Source organism: Geotrypetes seraphini, chromosome 3, assembly GCF_902459505.1.
Source record: "Geotrypetes seraphini chromosome 3, aGeoSer1.1, whole genome shotgun sequence".
Classification (NCBI taxonomy): domain Eukaryota; kingdom Metazoa; phylum Chordata; class Amphibia; order Gymnophiona; family Dermophiidae; genus Geotrypetes; species Geotrypetes seraphini.
Window position 1 is genome coordinate 30,704,970 of NC_047086.1, and position 21,369 is coordinate 30,726,338.

The 21,369-nt window shown below is 40.4% G+C and overlaps 1 protein-coding gene across 3 annotated transcripts in view; it reads right to left on the reverse strand.

The window, feature by feature from the left end:
• The window catches only part of MAP3K7 (mitogen-activated protein kinase kinase kinase 7), a 207,799-nt gene that overhangs the window by 93,185 nt on the left and 93,245 nt on the right, over positions 1-21,369 (reverse strand). For all 3 annotated transcript variants that reach the window (XM_033937843.1, XM_033937842.1, XM_033937841.1), the window contains exons 7-10: positions 21,197-21,325; positions 18,526-18,656; positions 15,527-15,608; positions 2,659-2,813 (exon numbers count right to left, since the gene is read on the reverse strand). In XM_033937843.1, coding sequence (XP_033793734.1) covers positions 2,659-2,813; positions 15,527-15,608; positions 18,526-18,656; positions 21,197-21,325 — 497 coding nt within the window. The remainder of the gene's footprint in view (positions 1-2,658; positions 2,814-15,526; positions 15,609-18,525; positions 18,657-21,196; positions 21,326-21,369) is intronic.

Below are 21,369 nucleotides of genomic sequence, written 5' to 3' on the forward strand. Positions count from 1 at the left end.
CGCAGTGGTTAAAGCTATAGCTCAGCACCCTGGGGTTGTGGGTTCAAACCCACGCTGCTCCTTGTGACCCTGGGCAAGTCACTTAATCCCCCCATTGACCCAGGTACATTAGATAGATTGTGAGCCCACCGGGACAGAAAGGGAAAAATGCTCAAGTACCTGAATAAATTAACGTTCTGAGCACTCCTGGAAGAATGGTATAGAAAATTTAAATAAATAAATAAATGAATAAATATGAATTTGTTCTCTATTATAAGCTTCTAAGAACAGCCGCCTCTTTAGAATTTTTCTGACCACCTCCACCGATTCGTCGGGGTGAGCCGTCATTGGCGGAGGGGGCTTTTTTTTAATGGGACAGATATTGTGCTTGTGTAACACGCACTGCATCTGTGCCCATTAAAAAAAAAAAAGTTTCCTGCCCCGAACAGTTGAGCGGCAGAAGGCTGCTTTTTGGGGCTTCCCCTGCCGGCTCTGCGATTGTGTGCGAGTCTCTCTCACAGCGATCATCGGACAGCAATCGGGGATTACGATGAACAGCCACGTGAATCATTTGCCTGCAGACTTTTTAGTGCATCAAAAGCTCTTTCTGAATCAACCCAAAAAACATAAGAACATAAGAACATAAGAAGTTGCCTCCGCTGAGGCAGACCAGAGGTCCATCTCGCCCAGCGGTCCGCTCCCGCGGCGGCCCATCAGGCCCATTGCCTGAGCAATGGTCCCAGACTATCCCTATAACCTACCGCTACTCTTATCTGTACCCCTCAATTCCTTTATCCTCTAGGAACCTATCCAAACCTTCCTAGGTTCCTAGAGGATAAAGGAATTGAGGGGTACAGATAAGAGTAGCGGTAGGTTATAGGGACAGTCTGGGACCATTGCTCAGGCAATGGGCCTGATGGGCCGCCGCGGGAGCGGACCGCTGGGCGAGATGGACCTCTGGTCTGCCTCAGCGGAGGCCACTTCTTATGTTCTTATGTTTTTTGGGTTGATTCAGAAAGAGCTTTTGATGCACTAAAAAGTCTGCAGGCAAATGATTCACGTGGCTGTTCATACAATCCCCGATTGCTGTCCGATGATCGCTGTGAGAGAGACTCGCACACAATCGCAGAGCCGGCAGGGGAAGCCCCAAAAAGCAGCCTTCTGCCGCTCAAACCGGATCGTGCAGACCCACACAGTCTTACCAGTCCTCTTAGTGCATCTAGGCCCATATCAGTTGCAAGAAATGATTGGCTCCTCCTAAGTGCGCACACATACCGGCCTGGCATAAGCGATCAAGCCTAACTTTGGATGTTGCGCCAGTATTCTATAACAATTTAGGTGCTTTTTAAGCGTCATTATAGAACTGGTGGTACCTTCTTCATGGCATCAAATTACAGAACTGCCACTATGTGTTCAGCGGTGAAAAGTTAGATTTGCGCAGCTAACTCTGAAAACCCCAAATTGTTCTCAATGCTGACCTCGTTGCATTAAGCTGTCTGATGATGACCTTTTTTTTAAAAAATATGTTTATTAAAGGAACATAGCACAGAAGGAATAAACAAGGAGTACAAAACAAGTATCAAATGAGAAGAGAACAAGAACAGTGAACAATACAAACTGTCAGAATCAGGGATACAGTACTTCCCAGATATTCGCGGGGGTTCCTTTCTAGGAACCCCCGCGAATCTCGAAAAACAGCGAATACGGTTTTTCATGGGGGAGCCTGAAGAGGGCAGCGGGAGAGGGCACCAGGAGGGCAGACGGAGCACTGCGAGTGCATGAAATCACTTGCGGTACGCTCCGACCGCCTCTTACTGCTCTAAGTCAGGCCTTATCCAATCAGGAGTTGCGTGTCAAAGCTGCCTCTCCCGCTATCCTCTCCTTGTCGGTGGTTCGTGGTCGGAAAATATCGCAAATGACTGGGACCACGAACCGTCGACGACCAGGGGAACACTGTACAACCAAACTCCTATGCATGTTCCAATTTCAGTGTATGTTCCCTCCCACCTCGCCCCTCAAATCCCCTCATCTTCCCCCTCCCCCTCCTTCCCTACATCCCAGAACTCGTCCCAGTCTAAAAGGAAATCCAACAGTCCAAATAGGCCCTAGATTTCCACCCAGGTGCACCCCCCTTACTCAGGCGTTCCCAAGTTGCCATTTGTGACATGGAGGCCCGCCATTGCTCAACTGTGGGACACTCGTCCCTCACCCAATGTTGCAAGATCAGCTTCTTAGTGAGTCCAAGGGCCACCAAAAGAAACCACCAGCAGGGCTCAGTAATACCCGCGTCAATCAGAGGACCCGTGACACCTAGCAACAGAGTCTTATAGGACCACTCCAAGGACTAAACCACTATACCCTCCAGGCTCCCACAGGCCCCTCAACCGAGAACATTCCAGGAAGTGGTGTACCATCGTGCCTCTGAAAGCCGGGCAATAGGGACAACAAGCATCGGGCCTGTCTGATGACTTCTGTCATTAAAGGAACATATCCTGATCTTTGGCATTTACTTTTCTAGTGCAGTGACTAATTACTTACACCGGTAATTTTTACTGGTAAACTGAGCCAGTATGACACGTGGAGAACACATAAGCTCCTTTATTCACACCAGGATTTGCATGATTCAAGAGACACCATGAATGAAATGTAAGAAAGAGCCGAACTGGTGAGAAAGCTTACCGGTTGCTTGGGCTGGTTTTTATTGATGTGTTGCGTCAGCTTGGACTCTATACGTTTGATTGTATCATTTGTGGCATTGGCTGGATAATCCCCCATTTCCATATTAATGTCACTCTTGTTGCTTGTGTTAGCAGATGTGATGTCAATGAACGAGCCTGTAAAACATCCAAGAAATATTTCCCGATTTAAATACAGAAATTGCATAAATCCTTATGCTGCATACTGAAAAAAGACCCTCCCTACCCTCCCAGCTCTTCCGTCCCTTTCCATCGTCTTCACTTAATTCCCTCTTCAAATTCCTTTCTTCTACCCCAACTCCCTTGTCATCATCCTTATCACCCTCTGCCCTCCCTCCCTCCTCCTTATTGATGTCTTTTTCCTTCAGCTCTGGAAAAGCATTGCCAGAGGATGTGGTAAGAGCGGATAGCGTAGCTGGTTTTAAGACAGGTTTGGACAAGTTCCTGGAGGAAAAGTCCATAGTCTGTTATTGAGAAAGAAACGGGGGAAGCCACTGCTTGCCCTGGATCGGTAGCATGGAATATTGCTACACCTTGGGTTCTGGCCAGGTACTAGGGACCTGGATTGGCCACCGTGAGAATGGGCTACTGGGTTTGGTGGACCGTTGGTCTGACCCAGTAAGGCTAGTCTTATGTTCTCCCTCCTCCCAAGTCCAGCACTCGCTCTCTTTTCTATTCCTCCTATCAACCTCCTTTCTTCTAAGCTTACACCTTCTCCTACGACTTGCACTCAATTTTCTCTCTTCTTCCTTGTGCTCTTCCTCCATTTTGATTGCACAACATCCTGCTGCTTTTTACTAGTTATTCGCAAATCTGCATTAGTTCATTTCCATCATCTGATAGGAAAAGCACGGACAAATTTTGTTCTGATTTGACAACTTTCTTTTCTCGAGTCCTGCTAAATCAGTTTAGATGCGTGGGTTATGCCCCCAGTCAGACAATCAGTGGAGACAAAGAAAATAGACACTTCTGTGCTATCATTGCAGCTATAATAATAATAATAACAGTTTATATACCACAATACCGTTAAGTTCTATGCGGTTTACAATAGATTAAGCGAGGTAGAAATTGATTGAATTTAAGAGGACTTTAATTTAATTTAAGAGGAATTTAAGAACTGGCGCAGCTCTAAAAACTTGCCAGTAAAATGAATAACAAAGCAGAACAAATTAAATAAACCCAATTGGATAACAAGAACCATGAACCCATTCTCACATTTATCTCTTCTGGAAGGGGAGGGCAGATGCCAGTGAACAATAAACACCATCTGAGACGGTCAAAACTTCCCTTAGTGGGTCTAGTTCAGTGATTTAAAACAAACCCTTTACAAGGCCACATTTTGGATTTGTAGGTACAGTGTTCTCTCGGTCATTCGCGGTCAGTGGTTTGCGGTCCCGGTCATTCGCGGTATTTTCTGACCGCAAACCGCTTTGACACGCAGCTCCTGATTGGCAAGGCCCGACTTTAGTGTAGGAAGAGGCGGTCGGAGCATACAGCGAGTGATTTCCTTTACTCGCCGGCACTCCAGCTGCTCTCTCCTGCCTCTCCCGTTTCCCCCACGAAAAACCGTATTCGCAGTTTTTCAAGATTCGTGGGGGTTCCTGGAACAGAACCTCCGCGAATATCAGGGGAGTACTGTACTTGAAGGGTCGCAGAAAAAATAGTTGTTGTCTTATTAAAGAAATGACAACTGCATGAGGTAAGTACCTACAAATCCAAAATGTGGATTATCTGAAATTATCAGAAGCAATTAAGGAAAGATTTATAAACTATAGTTTATAAATCTAAATCTTTCCTTAATTGCTTCTGATAATTTCAGCTATACACAGCTGAAAGCAGTGCAACATGCAGAAAGTGAAAAACTATCAAAGTATCTACTGCAAGAGACAAGATTTTGGAACAACTGTTTTGAGGCCCTCGGTATTATAAAGAATGATTCTTTATGGAAAACTTGTGCCTTAAGTGTCCGGCAGTTGCATCCACAAACGCCTCCAGCTCTCACCTCCTCCAGCACTAGCTACACGCACAAGCTGCACTGCCTCCAATGGTTACCTTACGTTCTGGAAAGTTGCTCGACTCACTTCTGTAACCTTTCCTGCGTCTGTATGTGATTTTGAGGTGGAGTGGAGAGGACAATCGTGTACAGATGCAGGAAAGCGCTTGCGTGAGGTTACAGCAGTGAGGTGGCAATGTTCCAGAATGCGACCGCTGGACACTTAAGGCACAAGTTTTCCATAAAGAATCATTCTTTATAATACCGAGGGCCTCAAAATAGTGCCTGGTGGGCTGCATGTGGTGCCTGGGCTGCGAGTTTGAGACCACTGGTCTAGTGGGACTCAAGGAAAGTATCAAGCAGGACCAAACTTCTCCTTCCTTATCATCTTGTATTGCTTGCACTCCTTCAGCTGTGCAGACATTGGGCCAAGTGGCCTGCCAAATCAAGCCTTATCCTCAGGCAGGCACTGTGCCCTTGCCTCTCACAGATCACATGAGCTTCTCAAGCTCCTCACCAACCGGACCAGCTGATCTCCAAAGACGGATAGCTCAAGCTGAAAAGTGGAAGCTCCGACCACCATGAAATACAGTTGCAATCATAAGATTACATATGCCTGGCAGAATTTGTCTAAGATGTGTACCATTTGAGGAAAATATGAGTGATCAGACAAAAGACAAGTTTCAAGTTTATTAAAAATTTGTTGTACGCACAACGCCAAGTACTTCAATGCGTATGACAATTAAAAAATTGGAGACAAAAATAAAACAATTTTATACAAATAAACATACAGTATATACGTACAAATAATTACCGATACAAAAGGAGAGGGGGATAGGGGAAAAAAGATCTGGCGTGTAACAAAGAATAATCATGAAAGCATGGATAAGCCTAAAAGAGAAGGTAAAAAAAGATTTCGACCTATACATAATGTGTTACAAATTAGAAATGTAGAAACATGACAGCAGATAGAGGCCAAATAGCTCTTCCGCAGCATCCAGTATCCCCTCCTCTCCCTCAGAGATCCCACATGTCTGTCCTACACTTTCTTGAATTTAGACACAGTCCTCATCTTCACCACCTCCACTGGGAAACTATTCCAAGCATCTACCACCCTTTCAGTAAAAAAGTATTTCCTCAGATTATTCCTCAGCCTATCATTTTTTAAACCTCATTCTATGGCAATCTCACTCTGGAGTTTCCTTTCAATTGAAAGAGACACTCACCTCATGTGTATTTACATTACATTACATTACATTAGGGATTTCTATTCCGCCTGTGCCTTGCGGTTCTAGGCGGATTACAATATAGAAGATGTCTGGGCAATTCCAGTAGAATTACATTACAGGATAAGAGTAGATTTCAGGAACAGTAGAATTATGATACAACAATTTAACAGAATGGTACATAACACAGAGGATAATACATGTCACAGAAGATAATACATATCACAGGAGATATTATATATCGATTGAATCAAGTTAGATCAGGTGTAGTGTAGAAGGGTTACAGTACCTTCTAAATCACAGACAAGGAGATACTATAGGTGGGTGTTTCTGAAGGTGTTGATTGGGAACTCGTTGGGAGGAGGTTAGAGTGATGGGAGATATTTTTTGAACAATAGTGTTTTTATTTCTTTACGGAAATCTTTTATGTCTGTTGTTTTGATCAGTAATTCTGAGATGTCAGAGTCAATTTTAGCTGCCTGTGTCCCTAGGAGGTTGTCGTAAAGTTTCTTACGACGAGTTCCGTTGAGAGGTGGGAAGGTGAAGATGTTCTGCGTTCTCCTTCTTCTGGGTGAGAGGTAGTAGTGGAAGCGGTTGTTTAGGTAACTAGGTGCCGTGCCGTGGGTTACTTTGAAAATGAGACAGTAGAGTTTGAATTGTATTCTTGCTCTTATTGGTAGCCAGTGCGATTCTAAGTATGCATTAGTAATGTGGTCATGTTTGCTGAGTGAGTATATGAGTCTGAGGGCTGTGTTCTGGATGGTCTGCAGTTTTTTTATTGTGTTGATAGGGCAAGGTAAGTAAAGGCTGTTGCAGTAGTCTACAATGCTCAGCACAAGAGATTGGACAATGATCCGGAATTGGTCTTTATTAAAAAATTTTCTGATTTTTCTTAGATTTCGCATTGTGAAGAATGCTTTTTGGGTGATTTTATGAATTTGTGTTTGCATTGTGCAGCATCTGTCTAGATGTATACCCAGGATTTTGAGGGAGCTTTGTATTGGGTAGTTGATTGAGTTTACTTCCAGTTCTGTTAGGGATGGTTTTTTGTCCTTCTCTAGCATTAGGAATTTAGTTTTGTCTGGGTTCAGCTTCAACTTATGATTTGTCATCCATTTTTCTACTGTTTCTAGTGTTGTTTTCAGGCGTCCTGTGGAGGTTGGATTGTGGATGTCGAAAGGAAGGAGGATGGTTATGTCGTCCGCATAGCTGAAGGAAGTAATATTTAGGGTGTCCAGGGTGGTGCCTAGGGAAGCTATGAATAGGTTGAAGAGTGTGGGAGAGAGGGGAGAGCCTTGTGGCACTCCGCATGGATTGGTCCATGGTTCTGATAGAATGTCTTTTGATTTGACTCTATATGTTCTAGTTTTAAGGAAGCCTTGGAACCAATTGTGAACTTTTCCTGAGATTCCAATTGCGTCTAGTATCTGGAGAAGTATGGAATGGTCCACCAGATCGAATGCAGCCGAGAGATCAAATTGGATGATTAGCAGTCTGTGTCCTTGGCTGAGGTGTCTTCGAGCTATGTCTAGTAAAGATACCACACAGGTATTTAAACGTCTCTATCATATCTCCCCGTTGTCCAAAGTATACATATTGAGATCATTAAGTCTGTCCCTGTATATCTTATGATGTATAGCCAAAGAATCCTTTGATATTACCCTAAATTACTTGAAAAAAATACTATCGACGATTAAGTGCATGGACGATGAGAAACGTCCTCAAACTAAACAAATCAAATACAAGAATATTATGATTTGGAGACTATAACTCTACCTAGCACAGAACTAGAACTGTCCACAGGTGAGAGACTTAAGATAGACACTTCCTCTAAAGTACTGGGAGTTACACTAGACTTGAACTTAACCTTCAACACATATAACACCTCTTTAGTGAAAAAATTCTTAAGATGAGACAACTGAGGACAATAAAACAGGTCTTAACCCAGGCTGTGGATATTTCTAAAGTCAATGGAAAAAGTTTGTTGCTGTAAATAAGAAATGTGATAAATAAAGAATTAAAAAGAAAAAGTTTGTTGTATTGGTGCTGTCTAGCCTTCAGTGCTTACAAGAAAGTAGACGATGAGCAGGACCAAGACACTGAAGACACCAATAATATGGATCAGGGAATGATATGGTCCTGCTGTATCAAATGCACCGCTTAAAACCATTGGATGGCTTTGACATGGAGGGAAACACTGCTAATGCAAAACTGAAGGACTCAATGGTCTCAGGAGGTCAAGTAGACCAGTTACCAAAAATGATTCAACACTCCCCGACCTGAAAACAGGCTTGCTACGGGATGAAGACCCCAAAATTGGAAAAACCCAGAATTCTTTGAAAAGGGAAGAATAACATGAGAAATGGAACAAAATACTGAAGAAAATAAACATGGGATGGCACAAAAAAGCCATCCAAAGACCACAGCTTCTAGTTCGGTGGAAAACTGAGAACTGATGGTTCCATGAGCCGACGATAGGCAGGAAGGCACTGGCGCACACGCAGTATGAGCAGTCTCGAGACTTAAAGGTTTTTAAAAGCGACAGTACACTTTTGCACTGTCCAGACCCGGCTCTATGGATGATGTCACCTACATGTAAGAATATGCTGCCTGCTTGTGCTAGGATAACTTTTGTTTACCCCAATGTACTATTAGGACATTACGATTCAGACCTCAGTTAAACTCTTGAAAGGAGCAGAGAGATTTGATAGTGTCACTCTTTTACTATTTTCCTTTTAAGATGCTCAGAATTGGTCACTAGACTCTTCAGTCAGGACTACCCCAATTTCTCTTTAACTTGCTAATTCCATTTGTTCCTTCACACTCACTACATTCCTCTCAACCAACTTTGTGGGTTATTCCTTCTCATTTAAGGAAGTGCTGAGATCATAGCCGACATGTCTATTTTAAAGCTGTCAAATCGAATATAGCACTAAATCTCTATAAAGCATTCAGTTCATAAAATATTACAAAGCTAGATCCAAACTCAGAATCAAGCTCCCTAGAATGCTATATTGATCCTCAGATGCACCACTCCATGTTCAAACTTTATCATAACGTTTAGCTTGATGTGCAGAATCTTCCCTGGATCAATTTTATATAGTAATCAATTGTTTTTTAAAATATCTTTTTTTAGTTAAATTACTTATCTTTAATTATTCAAAAATATTCAAGTATTATGCATATGGGTGGGGGGTGAGGGAAGTTTAATGGGTTACATAGAGGGGTTTATGGATGTGTAATGATGAAACAAATGGAAGATGGGAAAATGAATTACTGTATGGTACCTTTGAAATACAGGATAAGATTAATTATATAAATGAATCTAAAAATTTTCTCGTTAAATGTCAATGGGCTAAATCACCCTATTAAACGGAAAAGAACACTTAATTTTTTAAAACAGCAGGCTGCAGATATATATTTTATACAGGAGTTACATTTATCTGAAATAGAATCAAAAGAGCTAGAAATAGGATGGGTAAAGCACTGTTCCTATGCTCCAGCGGGGGGAAAAAGCAGAAGTGGCTGTTCTGATTCATAAAAGATGCAAGATTAGGTTCACTTTTAAAAATAGGGATCCATCAGGAAGATGGGTGCATATAGAAATGAAGTCTGGGGAAAATTCTTTGGCACTTTTTAATATCTACGCCCCTAATTCTAATCAATCAGAATTTTTTGTATCTATACAAAAATTGCTGTTTCCACTGGCTACTTCTAAAATAGTAGTAGCTGGAGACTTTAATGCTGTTATGGATCCATTGATATACAAAAATCCTAGTAGGATAATTAAATCAATGGGATTAGACAATATAGTGCAATCTTGTGGTTTAAAAGATATTTGGAAGATCCTGCATTTTAATGCTCAGGAATTTTGTTCTCATGTTCATAATTCATTTTCAACAATAGATTACATTTTTGTTTCAGATTCAATAGTACAAAATGTGATAAAAGCTAATATAGATCCAATCATCCTATCAGATCATGGAGGTGTCTGGAATGAATTGAGGGTGAATGAAGAAGATATAGGAAGACCTGTTTGGAGATTCAATAATACAAGGCTTGCAGATTCAAAATTTCTTGAGGAAATTCAACAAACAATGGAGGAATATTTTCAAATTAATGTATCAGAAGAAATTCAGAGGAAATATTATGGGATGCTTTTAAAGCAACAAAAAGGGGACAAATCATTTCATTTGCGGCACATGTTAGGAAAAAACTTAATAAAGAATTTACTAATTTGGAAAAAGAGATTAAGGAATTAGAGGCAAAATTATCGGCAAAATGGGAAAATGATACTTTACAAGCCCTATTAAAAGTTAAATATAAATATAACGAGATTTCCTCACAACTGGCAAGGAAAGATTTGCTTTCTCAGCAGGCTCTGTATTATGGAAACTCGAATAAAGCAGGAAGATTATTGGCTAATTATCTTAAAGCGAAAAAAAGGAAAGTAAAAATAATTGTGATTGCAGATGTAAAAGGTAACACTCATTCACAAATTGGAACTATATTAAAACAATTTTTAAATTTTTATAAAACTTTGTATTCTTCTGAGATTTATTCAAACAAAGAAAAGGATGGTTTAGAATTTTTAAATTTAATTAAAGGTCCTAAAATTCCTGAGCATATAAAAGACAATCTTGACATGCCCATATCAATAAAAGAATTACAAACAGCATTGAAGTCTCTTAGAGTTTGATCCGCTCCAGGTGGTGATGGTTTCACTGTAGAATTTTATAAATCATTTCAAATTACCCTATTACCTTTTTGTTAAATTTATATCAGGCTCAATTAACTAAAGGTTGCATATCGGGTACTATGGCAGAATCCTTAACTATTGTTTTGCTGAAGCCAAATAAAGATCCAACATTGGTTTCAAATTACAGGCCTATTTCGTTGATAAATGTAGATGGTAAACTTTTGGTTAAGTTATTGGCTTTACGCTTAGCTAAGGCTCTCCCTTATATCACTAGAGTACACCAAACAGGGTTCGTTGCTCACAGACATTCTTCTAATAATATTAGATTGGCATTACATATGTTAAATCTTTTAAAAATCATTAATGATCTAGCCTTCACTGTATCTTTGGATGCTGAGAAGGCGATCGTGTAGAATGGACCTTCATGTATCAAGCGATGGATTGGTTTGGCATTGAATCTGGCTTTGTTCAAATGATTCAAACCTTGTATAGCTCTCCTTCTGCCAGATTGTATATTAATAATACTTTATCAGATTGCTTTTGTTTGGGAAGGGGAGTTCGACAAGGTTGTTCGTTATCTCCTCTTCTGTTTGATATTGTTTTGGAACTCTTGTTATTAGCTATTCAATAGGCAGAGGAGATTCAGGGTATTCCTTTGCAGGTCGGGAATATAAAGTCTCTGCTTATGTGGATGATATTCTGCTTCACTTGAGGAATCCAGAAACAACCATTCCACATTTACTTGAACTGATTGAAAATTTTGGGAAATTTTCAGGATACAAGATAAATTGGAATAAGTCCGAGATCCTTCCTTTAAATGTTCATTGTTCCAAAGGATTATTTGATAAATTCTCTTTTTTATGGAAGGAGAGAGATATTAAATATTTAGGTATTTTGATCCAGAATACGTTGGAAGAAACGATACAAGTAAATGAAAAATCCATATTGCTAAAGGTCTCAGAGATGTGCGAGTGCTGGAATCCACTGCACTTATCTTGGTGGGGGAGAGTTCAAACTGTAAAAATGATGATTCTGCCTGTAGTTTGTTATCAACTGGGTATGATACCGGTTTACTTTCAGGGGTCTTTTTATAAAAAATTGAATAAGATTCTTACTAAATTTATTTGGCTGGGCAAAAATGCTAGAATTGCTATGGTAACTTTACAAAAACCGATTGAAGAGGGTGGGGTAAATTTTCCCAACTTTTATAGTATCATCAGGCCTATATTATGCGCCAGGGAATGTATTGGATCCTCCCCGAGCTCATGGAACATATGCCGGACTGGTTATACCTGGAATGGAAAATTATGTCCCCAATGTGACTTTCTCATGTATTAAATATCAGATTACCTAGCTATGCTAGGGACAGCATAATTTTATTGGATAGCTGGAAAACAATTAAATTTATTGATAAACTAACAGATGTTCCTATATCAAAATCTATTTTACAGTCCTTATGGTTAAACTCCAAGATTCAAGTGGGCGGTGCTGGGATCGCCTGGAAGATTTGGATGCAGGCAGGTATTAGAACATTGGATGATGTTATATCTAATGAGAAACTGCTGGATTTTTCACAGCTGCAGCAATCATTTGGCATTCCCTGCTGACCTCAGTGAAATCGTCATCACCCCAATCCAAAAAGACCCAAAAGCACCACAAAACCACCCATCTAACTTTAGACCTATAGCCTCCATTCCGCTATATGTCAAAATTATAGAAGGCCTAGTAGCCAAACTCCTCACCAATTACTTAGACGACCACAACCTACTCCACCCCATGCAATCAGGCTTCAGAACAAACTTCAGTACAGAGACACTACTAGGCTCCCTTATGGATACCGTAAGACAACACCTTAGTACAGGGAAAAAAATGCTTCTCATACAACTGGACCTAACTGCGGCATTCGACTTAGTGGATCACAACATCCTTCTACAGATCTTAGACGCAATAGGCATCTCAGATAAAGTATACTCTTGGTTTGAAGGATTCCTAAAACTCAGAACCTACAGTGTAAAATCCTAGAGGATAAAGGAATTGAAGGGTACAGATAAGAGTAGCGGTAGGTTATAGGGATAGTCTGGGACCATTGCTCAGGCAATGGGCCTGATGGGCCGCCGCGGGAGCGGACCGCTGGGCGAGATGGACCTCTGGTCTGCCTCAGCGGAGGCAACTTCTTATGTTCTTATGTTCTTAAACAAAGAAAAGTCAGAATCCTGGTCAAACCCCTGCGGAGTATCACAAGGATCTCCACTATCCCCTACCCTCTTCAATCTCTACACCGCTTCTCTAGGAACGCATCTGGACAACCTGGGCATAACCACCTATAGTTATGCTGATGACATCACCATCCTCATCCCATACGATCATTCTACACCTACCATGACAGACAAACTTCACCAAACACTTGAAACAGTCACAACCTGGATGAAAAATCACAAACTTAAACTCAACCAAGACAAAACCAAATTCATCCTTCTCGAAAATGACAAGGTCCAAACCACAACCAACTTAGAGATAAACGCAATCAAGTATCCCATCCAAACTACCATAAAACTGCTTGGAATGACCATAGACAGATGCTGCACTATGCAACCGCAAATAAATAAAACAATTCAGAAATCATTCGCAATCATGAGAAATCTAAGACAAGTCCGAAAATTCTTTGAAAGAACACAATTCCAACTCATAGTACAATCCCTAATACTAGGTATATTGGACTACTGTAACATCCTCCTCCTTCCTTGCCCTGCAACCACAATTAGACAACTCCAAACAATCCAAAACACAGCTTTGAGACTCATCTACTCATTGAGAAAACATGACCACATCACTGAAGCCTTCATCAACTCACATTGGCTCCCAATCCAAGAAAGAATCCAATTCAAATTCTACTGCATATTATTTAAAACCCTACACGGAGACAGCCCCGCATACTTGAACAATCGCGTCATCCAAGCACCCACTACCAGACATAGAAAAACGCACTCCCCATTCATACCACCCCCAATCAAGGATGTAAAAAGGACAAAACTACACGACGGCCTCCTAGCCACTCAAGCCGCAAGGCTGGACAACCAGATCTCCAACCTTCTGATGACCACCCCAGACTATAGGACGTTCAGAAAAGAAATAAAAACCACACTTTTCAAGAAATTCCTGAAGCAGCAATAACATCACGACCTCTTTGCAACTCTAAAACTGACATCTGATCTAATAATAACAAAAGAACCTCCACTATGACCACCTATTAATTCTTTTACAAACCACCTCACCCTCAACAACCCGTTAAATGTTTAAAAGATCTATAACTTACCTCTCTAGCTAATCATTGTAACTCTGTTTTTTATTTAAATTAACCTTTTGTAATCCGCCTTGAACTGCAAGGTAATGGCGGAATAGAAATCCCTAATGTAATGTAATGTAATTTTAAAAACTCAACAGTATAGATGGCTGCAGTTGAAGCAGGCCATTCGGAGTGGGTTCCCTAAATGGAAAAATTTAAAAAATTATTATAGCCTGCAGATCCTTTGCTACCAGAAAGATTTAGTAGGACATCAGTGGTATAAATTAATTTCTAAATTTTTGAATAAAAAACCTAAAAATAGTCTTAGAGATATTTGGAGCATTGAGATTAAACAGTATATTTCTGTATCTCGATGGCCACGTATTTGGACTTGGAGGTTGAAATGTACAGCGTCAGCATCTATGAGGCAAACATGGTTGTTTTTGTTGCATAGGATTTTCTGGACCCCAGTTCGTTTGCAAAAATTAGATAGTTCCAAATCTAATAGATGCTGACACTGTCATGCTGATATTGGGATTTTAGATCATCTGTTATTTTTCTGTTATTTTTTTATCCGCTGATATTTAAGTTCTGGAAGTCAATTTGGGGACAAATCAATATAATTTTAGAATCAGATATTCCATTAACATACAAAGTAATAATTTGTGGCACTATGTTACAAGTTAAACCACTCCTTGATAAATCTAAAAGCCGTCTTCTCTTGATTTTGACTGGAATTGCGGTTCAATTGATCGCAAAGAACTGGAAAAGCCATGACAGATTAAATTATACATTTTGGTGGACAACTGTATGTAGTACATATCAATATGAGAGGATGAACGTGGAATGTTTAGGATTTAGTGCTTTATTTAAAAAAATATGGAGTCCATTGACTTTATTTGTTGATTCACAGTAAATGATAATATTTTAGCTTCTAAGTTTTTTCATTACACATCCGGGGCGGGAGAGGGGTAGGGGAGGGAAAGATACTGGAAAAATGGATATGACACTATCCACAGCAGGAGGGATGCCCAATCCCTCCTGCTGCCACCTCCGAACCCTCCCGACACTATCCGCAGCAGGAGGGATGCCCAATCCCTACCAATGCCTGAAATACACTTGAGCGGGAGGCTCCAATGAGCATTGCTGTGCTTATCGAACATGATTATTTTTTACCCGCAGATGGAAGGGTTGAAGAGAAGAGGATTCCTTCGGGGTAGGAAAGGGACAGATGGAGATACTGCATTACATTTTTTTTTTTTTTTTTGGGGGGGGGGGGGGGAACCATGGTGTTGCATTGCATAGTCACAGTTATAGTTTATTACGGCTTTTGCTTCACCTGGCCAGTATTCCTAAATTAAAGAATGGTGTTTTTGCAGGGTCACTCATATTTCCCACAAATGGTGCACATCTTACAAATTCCACCAGAGGTATGTGAATTATGATCTCAACTGTATAATCTCTATTACAGAAAGCAAATTATACCGTGGCTATCAGAGCCAAATTTAGTAACGCTTTGACTCGGTTTACGATGAAAACAAATCTTTATTTCTTTAGATCTATCTGTGGCAGAGGTCTTGTTTTTTAACATATATAAACATCTTAAATTCACCCCTCCACTTGTTAATTAAATGTGCATCTGAATCATACCTGTACTTGTGGCAGAATTGCTTTGCCCTTCATCTGAATACTGGCAAGGGTACTGCAGCGATTCATCAGATCCAGGAAAGTACTGCAAAAAAAACAAAAGGACTAAACTTTACAGTAGAGTAACAGATGCAATCTCCACATGTACAGATTTTGGAATAACAGTGGTGCTCTGCTATGTTTTACTAGAAATAAATCAAGGCATCAGCATGTCTCTTACAGAATAATCAGGTATTTTTGTCACGTACTCAAGCAGCTCATTAAAAAATGTGGTGAATACTGAATAGCTGTTTTATCCTAACACAAAAAAAGAATTGGAGAGCCATTTCATATAGGATGTATTTATTTATTATTATTATTTTTTTTTTTGCAAACTCATCTTATCTACTTGCCTGTGCAAGCTGCAGAACTCACGAGTCACACGTTGTCAATACTATTTACGAGGGCTGATTGAAAAGTAATTAGACTGCCTGGGTTGTTGTTTTTTTCCCCCCCCAAGAAGTAGATGTGGCAATGCTGTGCAGGTTTATCACGGCAGGTGAGGAAGACATGTCTGTGAGCGTATGCCAAGATGTGTGACGGAATTTGGCTATGTGCTTGCCGCAACATTTCAAGAGCGTTTCATTATCGCTCTTTCCAAGTTTAACACAAAATTCAATCACACATCAAGTTTTTAAGTTTCTTTAAAATTTCTTATACCGCCTAATCAAACCTTCTAGGAGGTGTACAGAAATGTTAAAACCATCTACTAACTAAAATACAGTTTAAAAACACACAACACTAAGGCAAATACTAGCTTTTAAGGACTAGTAAACTAACATAAAATTAATGAACAGAGACAAGCGGGAAAGGAGGGTTGGAACTACATATGTAAAGAAAAAGAAAACATGTAAAGGAGAAGAATAATAGGAAGGGGAACAGGTATTCTAAATACTGGGTAGTCCTTAAAAGGACTAATTAGGAGTCAAACGCGTCAAGAAAGAGAAATGTCTTTAGTTTTGACTTAAAGTTTGTAAGTGTAAGTTTTTCGCGTAAATACTTTGGAATACTGTTCCAAAGAACATAAGAACTTAAGAAGTTGCCTCCACTGGGTCAGACCGGAGGTCCATCTTGCCCAGCGGCCCGCTCCCGCGGCGGCCCACCAGGTCCTTGACCTGTGAAGTGAATTTTTGACCTTTATAATCTACCTCTATTTCTATAACCTACCTCTGCTGCTAAGAGAAGGGGCGCTAACAGAAAAAACTGCGGACCTTAATGTATTTATATGTTTCAATGATGGGATAACAAGAAGGTTTTGAGCTGTAGATCGCAGAGTCCTTGTAAGGGATAAGTAGGTTATGAATGAATTCAGGCTGATTATTTTCTCTGGTTTTAAATGTTAATAAAAGAATTTTATAGGTGATTCTATGTTGTCTAGGCAACCAGTGAGCTTTATGTAACAACGGGAGGACATGATCTTTTTTTTTTTTTTGCATTAAAAAAAATTTTTACAGCAGTATTTTGGACTAGTTGGAGTCTTCTTTTTTCTTTGTTTGTTGTGCCTTTAAAGAGGGCGTTACAATAGTCGATACATGAGATCACAAGAGAGTGAATCAAAATGTTTCAGAGAAGCAGCTTCTAATGGTTTAGATAGAGATCTTATCTTGGCATACGCTCACAGAACACATCTTCCTCGTCTGCCAGGACAAAACGTACAAAGTTTTTGCCCTCGCTGGGACCCAACAATGAAGACTGTGGCAGTCCGACTGCAGGTTCGGAAATGGCGACGTATGAGCTTTACAAGAACCAGCACAGCGTTGCCATCTCTACTTCTTAGAAAGAAAAACAGAGGAAGCCTTATTATTTTTCAATCAGCCCTCGTATTACAGACAAGCGATTTTTTTTACCCATGTTCTCTGTGAAATAATTATCCCAGGAGTCCTTTTATTAAGACGTGCTAACCGATTTAGCGCTAAATGCAAAGGAATTCCTTAAATTCTATGGGGCGCTTTAGCATTTAGCATGCGCTAACTCGGTTAGTGCACCTTAATAAAAGGACCCCCCCCCCTTAGTCTGTAGTTTTTTTAATAGATCTACCTAGTCTAAAAATCTGGTTGATGCAAGTTAAATGTTTGGGAAATAATGTGCATACAAAACAGATAAACCAAATATATAAGCAATTATTTTAGGATAAAGTACTAACAAAAAGGGCTCTGAAATACTACAAAACAAAAAGCAGAGCATTTATTACAATGTTATAATTAAATAAAAATAATGAGGGGGAAGGGAAGGGGGAAGGTAAAAGGGGAAATGTATTGATAGTTGTAATAGGTAATTTGAAAATTTATTTTGAAGAAATGAATGACGTGATGGAATGTTAATATGGTAAATTTAATATGTAACTATTATTTTATGGTATTATATTATTGTATATTTATTGGATTTCTTCAATAAAATGTTATAACATAAAAACTTAAAAAAATAAATAAAAATCCTAATTTCCACCCCCATATTTACAACTTTTATAAACACCTAATTCATAAGGGTGATAACTAGTAATACAGGCTGGAGGTTACATCCCCTCTTGCGATAAATCCTCAGACTACAGTGCTTAAGCCAGGGTTGCCCAAGTCCGGTCCTCGAGATCTACTGGCAGGCCAGGTTTTCAGGATATCCACAATGCATATGCATGAGAGAGATTTGCCTGCACTGCCTTCTTGGTATGCAAATCTCTCTCTCTCATGCATATGCATTGTGGATATCCTGAAAACCTGGCCTGCCAGTAGATCTCGAGGACCGGACTTGGGCAGCCCTGGCTTAAGCAGTCATCTTCCCTCCCACATGCAATTTAAGCAGGTCACCCTTCAACTCTACTTGCCCCCTAGAGTAAGACTCCAGTTCAAGATTGCAGCACTACATTTTTTAGGGATCTCTAGAAAAAATGTACTGCCTTACTGGAAACTGATTAATTTTAACGTTAAAAAAACACTAATTTAAACGTTAAAAAAAGAAAGATGATATACCCGCATCAAATGGGTCATTATTTTGACAATTTCCTCCATGGAGGGTCGTTGTGTTGGATCCTTCAGCCAGCAGCGTGTCATTAAGCTTTCAATAGGTTTAGGTAAATTTTTGATCAGTGGTGGTCGAGTACCTGAAGTTAAAAATAAGGAAGACAATTTTTGAACCAGATTTATTAAAGACGTTTCCGATTTTGCATGCTACTAGAAAACGGTTAGAACACAGAAACCCTCGGTTACTCATTCTCTTTTTAGCTGTTTGTCAATATAACTATTTGTGCCAATTAAACAATTCTTATGATGAGAAATTAAAAGTAAAATTTTAAACAACTGTAAAGCAAAATGAATAAGAAATGAAATAACTGCTACATGTAAACTCAGCAACAGTTAAGTATTAGCGCCCAAAGAGGTACACTGAAAGGTGTTCGCCTCAGGTGCAACCCTCTGGCACTTAGTTTTAAACGATATATAAATTGTCATGTATCTTGATTATTAAAATTACTTAATTATAATATTGTAATCACATATGTCTTCTTGTATTAATAACTGGGAGGAGGGAGGGATAAAATGATTATGTATTAATTGTGTATTTAATAGTGCGTTTTATGCAGTGTTTATGTTCAATTAATTGTATTGCACTGTCAAAGTTTGAAAATCAATAAAGATCTATTAAAAAAACAATAAATATAAAGCACTTGGGGCAAGGGGTGGTTCTACCTTTCAGCAACAAGTTTTCCACCCTTGTATTAGCACAGCAAGTGTTTTCAATTTTAAAAATGCATGTCCTGATATTCAAAGCCACTCAACCAGGCAGGAAAAGTGGGAACATCCAGTGATTTTCAGCAGCTTTATCAAGATATCACCACTGCAGACCACTCTGGAATTATCTGGATAGCACTGAGGCAAGTACATGGTTGAAGCAAGGACCGTCCCTGCTGTTATCCCCTCCCTTTCGTATTTCCCCTTTATATTTTTCTTTCCTATCAGAAATTGTACTTCCGCTCCCAACTCTCCTCTACTTTGCTCGTATGTCCTGTTTGTGTGTCCCCCCAATCTATTTTATATTTTAGCCTTTTTAATTATGTACAGTGTTCCCCCGGTGGTTCGTGGTCGGCGGTTCGCGGTTCCGGTCATTCGCGGTATTTTCTGACCGCAAACCGCCGACAAGGAGAGGGCAGCGGGAGAGGCAGGAGAGAGCAGCCGGAGCGCCGCGAGTGCAGGAAATCACTTGCGGTACGCTCTGACCACCTCTTCCTGCACTAAGTCGAGCCTTATCCAATCAGGAGCTGCATGTCAAAGCTCCTGATTGCAAATCTATCTCATGCATATTTATTGTGGCTATCCTGAAAACCTGACCTGGCTCCGGCTCTCGAAGACCAGAATTACCTACCCCTGACCTAAACCTATGCGGTTTACAAATGACCACACAACTTAAATCACAAGTACAAACACATACAAAAAAGAAATATTTCTGCAGCACCTTAAACAATCATAATTCCATCTCCCAATTACAGACAGTCCCCGGGTTAAGAACGGGTTGAATTTGTATGTAACTCGGATCCTCTATAGTACATAGTCTATAAAAACATTAAACATCAAAGAAAAAGTCCTCAAAGTAAAGTACTGTAGTTTAAATAGAAAGAAAAGATAGGTTTACACTTACTTTCGCTCTTCATCTGTCCCACAGTTCCCTCTCCACCACCACATCCAACATTTTTTCCTCTCATCTCTCTCTTCTCCATGCATCTGCACTTCACACCTCTCCTACCATCAAGTCCAATATTTCTCTTCCTCCCTATGCCCAACAATTCTCCCCTTTCTTCATTTCCCCATGCGCACCATCTCTTTCCCTCTCACTCAGACTCCCATGCCCAACAATTCTCCTTTTCTATTCCCTCTCCTACATCAGCATCTCTTTCCCTCACTCCCTTCATTCTTCCATCCTGTGTCCCAAGTTCATGCTCGCTGCCCTCCATTTTATGTCCCTAGTTCATACCCTCTCGCTCCATCCTGTCTGAAGTTTCCTCCCTTCCGTGTCCCAGCGAGCTCCTCATCCTTCTTCTCACTTGCCTCCCTCCTTCCTCCCCACCATACTTCTCTTCTCAAAGCAGTTCTTACACACAGCCCACAGCTGATTCATAAGCCTTCCCTTCCTGTCCCAATGCACCCCTTTTCCTCCCTTCTGTGTCCCAACGCACCCTTCGTCCTCCTTCTTACTTGCCTGTCATGAGTGTTACCTCCTCTGGCCGGCTCCCTCCTCCCTGCTGTACTATTCTTCTCAATAAAGTCCTGCACGTGGCCCGTAGTTGATCCGGAGGCCTTCCCAGAGAGGGAAGGCTTCTGGGTCAGCTGCGGCCGGCATGCAGGACCTGCGGCTTTGAGAAGAGCTTTCATAATTAGTCCATTACCTGTCAACGTTGTGGTGATCATATTTCAATTCAATCAAATAAAATTCCTCAAAAATGAAGGAATCTTACATTATTCCCACTTAGGGGAAAATCCCAAATGATTTTTCAGATCACACTGAAAAACTTTTTTGCCAGGTACTTGTGACTTGGATTGGCCTCTGTGAAGACGGGATACTGGGCTAGATAGACCATTAGCCTGACCCAGTAAGGCTATACTTATGCTGTTTCTAACTGTGGCTCAAATAAGAGTCTTGCTGTACACTTACCATTGTGAACGGCCCACATTATACGGAATGCAGGGCCACCAATCTCATCAAAAGGTTTCCTGCGCGTTATCACTTCCCAAAGAATAATACCCCAGCTGAATACATCACATTTTTCACTGTAGTTGCTACCTAGGGGAAAAAAAAAAATCAAATTTGTAATTAGTAGCTTTTTT